The following is a 7,857-nucleotide window of genomic DNA, read 5'->3' on the forward strand; positions in this document are numbered from 1 at the left end:
GCCTCACATCCTTAATCCCTTAGGAAGGATGGTCAAAAACACGATCCCAAATACAGATCAAAATAGTAATATCACAACATTAAAGTGTCACTCTGCATGTGATGCTAGCATCCAACCTCAAATTATACATCTCTGAAATCAAGCATGGCTTTAAAACTTCACACCAATATACACACGCAAAATATGCTAAGCAAACTTTTATGTTAAAATAGCATTAGGGTGCACCTCCCATGCGTAGCATACGTGCCACGACTCAACAACTTTAAAACCTGTCAGTAACCGCATACCACTTCTCAATTCATTACAGGATTAAAAATTAATTTCAGCAGCAGCAAGCATTGTCAGCATAAACCTAACATTACTCTATTCAACCCTATGCATCTTTAAAATGCATTATAGCAGTATTAAAAAATACACTCAAGCAAGATATGGTATTGAGTAAAATGCACATGACAGTAAATCTAAAGTTACATTATTCCTAGGAAAATATTCAACTACTCCACGCCGGTGAGCGACTTCTCACCCGAATGCATTGCCACTGTACAGTTTATTCCACTTAAATGCACGCACAGTTCTATATCCTCATACGAAAAATTTGGCACACATTTTCTCCACTGCACATGACCTGTTCCCATGTGCCAGGTCGGCGTTGTAGTCTTCCTCTCAGAAAGCTTCCTGGAAACAGATCAGGTACCCAATGATCTCTCTTGTAGAATAGGGGGCGGGGAAACTCAGCAACTCAGTCAACGGGTAGACTGTAACTGTTATTCACAATGTGTGCCCTTAAGCACATCGCTTCAAGTGGCTGCTGCGTAGGTTCACTGATCACTCTTCAGATAGTGTTTAAATGCTGACATCAGTTGTTTCTCCAACTGACTTTCCACTAGGTTGCCAAAGGTTCAGTGCCATACATTTTTAATTCTGTAAACATGCAGTTCAGCAGACCATTTCCTCAATATGCTCAGTCCATACAAGCAGGTACAACAGGTCTAGCTCTGTGCACGGCTGAGCAGACCACCTTCACAATCTGCAAGCCACTGTACTCCTGTTTGCTGCGCATCTAGTAGATTTAACAGCTTGCCTTGAAATTAAAAAGGTCACACGCCCTCTAACGTTTGTTGAGTACAGGCTGTTTGGTAGAAAAGACACTGTTGGGGCTCCCAGGGTGTTCTTCTTCACTTTAATTTTCAGATTATTTTGCTTCATATTTTTCTCTTAGATTTTCAATCTCTCTTCTCTTAGTTTTCCTCCAATCCGGTTTCTCCTTAGATTTTCTGTAGGTTAATTTTTTCTCTTTTCACGCATTGATTCTTCGTTAAATCATTGCCAGTGTTGTAATCAATGATGGATGCTCGTAGGTTATAAAAGAAGTAGGTTTATTAGCTTAGTTGTAGGTTACAGATAAAGCCCTACCAGGAGCAGCATCCCACAGCTCAGCCCTTCTCACTCGAACTGTCCACTCATGCAAGCACAAACACTGTCTGCATTCCAACCATACAATGACCTCACTCACTGGCTGAGCAGCAGGGAACATTAAGGTAGTGGGGAAATTGCATAAGATAGAAAGAGGCCACAACAGGTATCCTTTTAGAAATTGGTCCTTTATCATGCCACAACTTCTACATGCAATGTCATTGTTTGGACTACATTTAGCCATGCAATCTGTTGTGCAGTAATAACGGTTTAAAAATTTAAACTCAGGTTATATCTGTAGTTGAATGGTACATGTTGAACTTGAGCACAGAAATGCTCCCAGGTTTCATCAAGTATCCATACATTCTGATCCTTCTTCCAGTGGCGGGTAAGTTGTGCCAGCTGTGACCTGCAAATCCAAAAAGAGATCTGCTAGTATCTGTTCGTTGGATATACTTGTTTAAAAACAAAAATGCCTTGAGAGGTCCAGGAACGCTTGAGAAAGCGGCCTTGATGTTGGTGTATTTTAGACACGTATTTCATCTGTAAACGGTCCTTCTTATATTGTTATGGTTATTGTTGGTTGCCTTCCATGTGTTTAACTAATGTAGAAATACACTTAACATTGTGTTTATAAATTAATTATGTTGTGTGTTTGTGAGCTTTAGTGCAAATTATATTGATGTACCTGAAAAATATTAGTTTTATATTGCACGCTCTTCAGTCATGTATCATATGAAAAATTCCATACATTTAAATTTTCTTTTTTTTTAAGGGGCGGATATGTTCTTGGAGTTTTTCTGTGGATGTGACCGCAGTTCTGGATGAAGTGTGGTGATGATCATTTGAAGATCTCCTCACTGGCTACAGGTAAACTAAGGTATGTTACACTGTTGCACAGAAAAAGTTGTGGTGTCAGGTGGGATGTTGTTATGCATCTGAATCTTGTATGGGAGGAGGGGCATACTTCGGCCTGGGCAACCACTGACATGGCTGATGCCAAAATATATTCATAAGGCACTAGGTGTTCCTTGCTGTGAGTCCGTACTGCAGTTGGAATCCTATAATGCAGTAAATGTAAGTATTATGCATTGCCTTAGAAGCCTTGTTGTTATTATTAATGCTTCATGTGTGTTTTAAGGTTAACTCTTTAGGCATAGCAACTGGTCATTTGATTGTGTGCCACCTAGTGGTAAAAGTGGATTTATTTTACCATCTCGTCCCTTGGCCTAGGAGGTATTTTATAAAATTCCACATCCCTAGACCATAGAAGTGTATAGCACACTATATAGCCTCTAGGCTTCAGAGCAGGATGCATCATGGAGACTATAGATCTAAAAATAGTCTGACGCTCTCTGCGTTATAGAGAGTTGCTGCTCTTGGCTCCTTTTTTTCCTAGACATATCAATGGCCTTTGACTTGGTGAACCCCTCCTCTCTTCTGAGAATACTCGCAAAGAGAATGATTCCATAGTCGAGAGGCTCCTGTAATGCCTGGGAAATCATGAAAATAGGTTACTATAGACACTCTGGCCAACACCACAACGCTACACCAATTGCTTCGCCTTGGTGCTGTACCCATTCCTACTCACTATGATCTAGAAATCAAGCCATTTGTTTCCATTTTTATCTACTCTAACATCCCTTATCGGTTATTAAATGTACTGATGGTTCGATTGTATCTGGAATTTTCGACTTTTAAAAGTGTAAAGTTTATGGCCCAAGTTCTTGATGACCTTCAAACGTGGATGATGCACCACAGTCTGAAGCTAAAACTGTTCAATAGAGTCCCTCTTGATGTACCCCCTCCCAATTTGCCCCATAACAATTCAAAACTAAATCAACAAACATGCAATACTGAACCTCTGCTTTACCCTTGTGGACTGTTCTGAATATCAAGGCTTCATCCTGGACAAATGTGTTTACTTATATGCACATAAGCCTTTACTTGCGAAAAGAGCTTAATTTCAGCTGTGACCCTACTGGGATGAAACCGTTCATCCCAGACCCTGATTTTAAACAAGCAGCTCAATCCTTCATGATCTGAAAGTTGGATTGTGAGAGACTGAACTTCTTGTTTGATATTAGGGACTGAACTGCTTTATAGCGGTTCCCAAATACCCCTCTTCCGTCTCAAAGCACTGCTGCATGCAGCTTCTCTGATCTCACATGTGGCAAACAGCAAAGGTTCTTGCCCAGGGATTGGGGTCCTCTCATGAGGCCTTTAGCTTTCAAGAAGACCAAAATACTAGAGCAAGCTTAGCTCAAGCCTAAAGACTATAGTGCACAAACTCTCTGGTTGAAAAATAACTATTGTGGGCTTACGAAGAACTTACTGGGGCTTATAGCCCATTCATTGCTTACCATTGTTTTGCTTTACTACCACCTTCATTTCCTTGCTTTTGTTTGATGGCTTTCCTTATCACAGCTTGTCTGCCTTGTCCTTGTCCTTTACTTGGAACATGGCCTCTTTACCATCTCTCCGATTGCCTGGTTTTTCTATTCTTCCACTGCTCATGTTTAGGGAGTTTTTTATTTATGGTTAAGCGCTATGTGAGCGTGTGTTTTCCAGCACTCGTCTACTTTCCCCTGTGTGCTCCCCGCAAATGCCTCTGTGCTCTGTGTTTGTCTCATGTACTTCTCTCCACTTGTTCTCAGTGTTGTTCTTGCCCTTGTGGGTTTCTCTCCCGATCCTTGTGTTGCTAGCCTTTCGTCTGTTTCTCCCGCTCTCATGTAGTTCTCCTCACCAACCCACCCCGCTCTTCTCTACCCTACTTGTGTTCTCTCCATTGTTTGCCCTTCTTCTGCGTCCTGTTGCTTTCTCCCCCGTGCCATGCTTTCCCCTCCTCACTTCCACCTACTCGCCCCTTCTTCCATTAATCAGCTTACCCTCCCACCCATGCTGTCTTTTCTTTTAATTTGTGCGTTTCCACTGTATAGATTTGTGCTTTGGTGTTTGCCATCTTGGAAATTTAAATAAAAAAGCAAATGGCGCCTGTGTCATTCTTCTGACGTGAACACATGTTCTGACGCATGTACACATCATCAGATGTAATCACCAATGGAATGACTCGATCGCCAGCCGCTTTTGTCATTTTGTATTTTCATGTATTAATTTTGACAATGGTGCACAGCTTCAGGTAAAAGAAAAAGCCCGGCACCGTACAACATCACGAAAAGGCATTGGCAAAGCCAATATATCCCAGAGGCGAGTGCTTTTAAAGTGTGGAATTCCAATCCAACAGCTATTAGGATAGCATCTCCCTATGAATTAATTAAGATTTGAAAAATCTGTTACCTCAGGGTCACTTTCACCTGTAAATGACACGCACCTTGAGAGAGGGCGGTGCAGGAACAAAACCGCAATGATAACGCCTACTAGTGTTAATTTAATTATGGATTATGTACTTGTTTCTCACCTCTTATGTGCGTTCTGATTATTCTGCATCACTTTACATTATGAAGATCTCATTTTTGTTTAGTATTCTTTTAATTTCTTTGTAAATATTAGTTACTGTTCTTCTGTGGCTTTTATGATTACCTTAAGATGTTATTGATATTTTGTTCTTTGAAACAGCTTGTTTGTAAAACAATCTCTTGGATCTTGTCAACACCATATAAAGTAACTAATTAATAAAATAATGTAAGTGTCCCATCTCAATATGTAAATGCTCTTCCGTCACATTTTAATAATGAGCTTTTGCTCTTAGTTCAGTATGTTGCTATTCTCTCCTTTCCATTTGCTTTTTTCTATCTTCTAACTGAACCCAACTTTTTTTTTTTTTTTTTTTTTTAAATAAATAAAACAAAAACACAATTTGAGTTTTTCTTACAAACAGGACAACAAGAATCAACGTACAGTTCCCAGTAAACTTTCCAAGTGTTCATTTTCTTTTCCTCCCCCCTTAACTGTCCCTCAACGGAGTGGTTTCCAATATTAACTTGCAGAATATCCACCAAGGAGAAAACTCAATTTTACCTCTATCCCCGAGGAGCTGTCCCAGTCCCCACTGCCCACCTCCCTTCCTCCAGCAGTCGAGGCCTAAAGTCAGAGAATGTTATCGTGGGTAACCTGTCTGTGTGTGTCACTCCCCAGCTGCGTTCGGATGGTGTGCTATCTAGGGCTCAGCTGGTCGAACCCCTCATGGTCATGCTTTCCGTTCCCTACATGTGTGCATTTAATGTCGAATTGCTGCACCTGGTGCCACAGGGCCAGGTGAATTCTCAGGCGTGGAGCTCTCAGTATCAATTTCTGGGTGCTTAAAGGTGTCTACAATTGTCTCCTGTGCTCGAGCCGTGTCCAGTGTTCTTATCCCCCTCGTCGCCTCTCTCAGGAGCACTGCTCCTTCATGTTCAGCCCACCTCAGTAACTCCCTGCACCAGATGAGGTGTCCAGCCTTGGGCCTGCTGGTGCCTTCTAGCATCTCGGTATTTCTCGCTTAGCTAGAGTGAATGCTAAATCTTGGAATTTGTTGGTAGCTTTTGTTCTGGCTGAGTGGGGGAACTAGTGCAATAGACAGTGTTTTGGTGATAGAGGGATGTCCTTCTCAATCGTTACCGCTAAAATTCGGATCACATCTGCTCAGTATGGGTTTAGCAGAGAGCAGGCCCAAATCATGTTAGAAATCTTCCCCTTCTCTAGGACATCTAGGCAGGCCGCATCCGTGGTGCTGAAGGATCTATTAATGTTCCCTGGTATAAGGTATGCTTGATGGAAAATATAGAAATGAATCAACTTAAACCTAGCATTTCGAGACACCCTTGCCATTCTGTCCAATACAGTCTCCCATTCCCCGTTTGTTATGGGGAGACCCAAATCATGCTCCCAAAGGGATTTCAGGCTCTTAAGCAGTTGAAGCATGTCTCCCCGGATGGCCCTGTAAAGACAGTTGACTGCCTTAAGGTACCGGAAGACAGTGCTATGTGTTGGCAGCTTCTGAGTTGTTGAGGCTTGATGGAGCCCGAACTCCACTGTTGGTGGAGGGCCATTGTCACCGCTCCGTGCAATAAAAAATTGTGTCGCGGGAGGTTGAATTCCCTGCAGAATTCCTTGAAGGGTAGCATCTCTGCATCACAAGAAAAATTTCTGACTTTGCTTACCCCTGCCTCTATCAATTCTTGTATTTCCCCCTCTCCCCTCTCTGCTCTCCCCCATGCAGTAGGACTGTCAGCTTTCTCAACGGCAAGTTGGAAGAGTATGGAGTGCAAACGCCCATTCTCTGGAGTCCTCGGAGCTAGCATTTCTGCATAACCAAAAATTATTGTGGTCGGTCCGTCACCTGCCTAGCATTGGAGTGAGGTCCACCCACTCAGAAACAGAGGGACCCATGGGTCTCCCTGGGTTCTGCCTGCCCACCAACCACTGGGTTTACCACTGCAGCTGTGCTGCAAAGTAATATGCCTCAAAGTCGGGCACCGCCATTTCCCTTTGTGTCACCGGCCTCTGCATTTTTAATGGCACTCGTCTGCGGCCTTGTGCCCATATAACACCGTGGTAATGGAGTCTAGTGCACGGAATAGGGTCTGAGGGAATCCAAGCAGGAAGTGTAGTGCGAGAGAGCCACCATCTTCAGTAGAGCCACTCGTCCCCCTACCAACAATGGTAGGGACTTCCAGAAATCCAAGTGCGCCTTCATCTTCATCACTGCCAGGCCTAGGTTTCCCTCATATAGGTGAGTGGGATCATGATAGATGATAACCCCCAGAAAGGACACACAGTGGGATTCCCATCGTAATATCCCCAGACCACAGGAGCTGCTTTGCCTGTCGCAGTAGGGAATAACTGTGTTTACCCCAAATGACTCTCAACCCTGACATTTTCCCGAACGTGGCCAGTGAGCGCTTGGCACGCCCTAGGTCCCCCTCCGTATCGGTAAGGAAGAGGAGAGGGTCTGCATAAAGTGCAGTGTGCTGTGGGATCAGCCTTATCTGTAGCGCCTTAAAGTGGCTGTCCCCTTTGGCTAAGCTGGCAAGGGGTTCCATCGCTAGCGCAAAAAGCAAGGGTAACAGGGGCGTACCTGCCTCATCCCTCGCCCCACTTCTTAGCTGTCAGGGAAGGTCCGGCCGATACGAATTCGTTCCGTTGGGTAGTATAAATGAGTGGTGTCCAGGCCAGAAAGCCATCACCCAGGCGCATGCGCTTAGTCACTGTATAGAGGTACCCCCATTCCGAGCTGTCAGAAGCGTCTTCCGTGTCCACTTTGAGCACAGCCGCCGTCTCTCGATCGTAGGAGGTGGTTTCTAAGAGTAAAAGGAGTCTCCATATGTTCAAAGTAGGATTCGGCCGGGAATGAACCCTGCTTGGTCTGGATGTATTAATTTGGTCATCAAGGGCAAAAGTCAGTATTTTAATTAATATTTTATGATTGACGTTCAGCATCGAGAGCAGATGATAGGCCCCAGGTCCAGGTCCCAGATAGGTCCGGGGGAGGCTTCCCAGGCCGTC

At 43.7% G+C, this 7,857-nt stretch overlaps 1 protein-coding gene across 2 annotated transcripts in view; it reads left to right on the forward strand.

Annotated features, from left to right (window-relative positions):
* MACIR (macrophage immunometabolism regulator) overlaps nt 1–7,857 on the forward strand; it is a 131,987-nt gene that overhangs the window by 27,853 nt on the left and 96,277 nt on the right. The window contains exon 2 of one of the 2 annotated variants that reach the window (XM_069226196.1): nt 2,189–2,283. In XM_069226196.1, the coding sequence (XP_069082297.1) occupies nt 2,238–2,283 (46 nt within the window). In that variant the 5' untranslated portion in view covers nt 2,189–2,237. Of the gene's footprint in view, nt 1–2,188; nt 2,294–7,857 lie in introns of both variants that reach the window. The other variant, XM_069226204.1, reaches the window with a different exon arrangement.

This window comes from Pleurodeles waltl, chromosome 1_1 (genome assembly GCF_031143425.1).
Source record: "Pleurodeles waltl isolate 20211129_DDA chromosome 1_1, aPleWal1.hap1.20221129, whole genome shotgun sequence".
NCBI lineage: Eukaryota > Metazoa > Chordata > Amphibia > Caudata > Salamandridae > Pleurodeles > Pleurodeles waltl.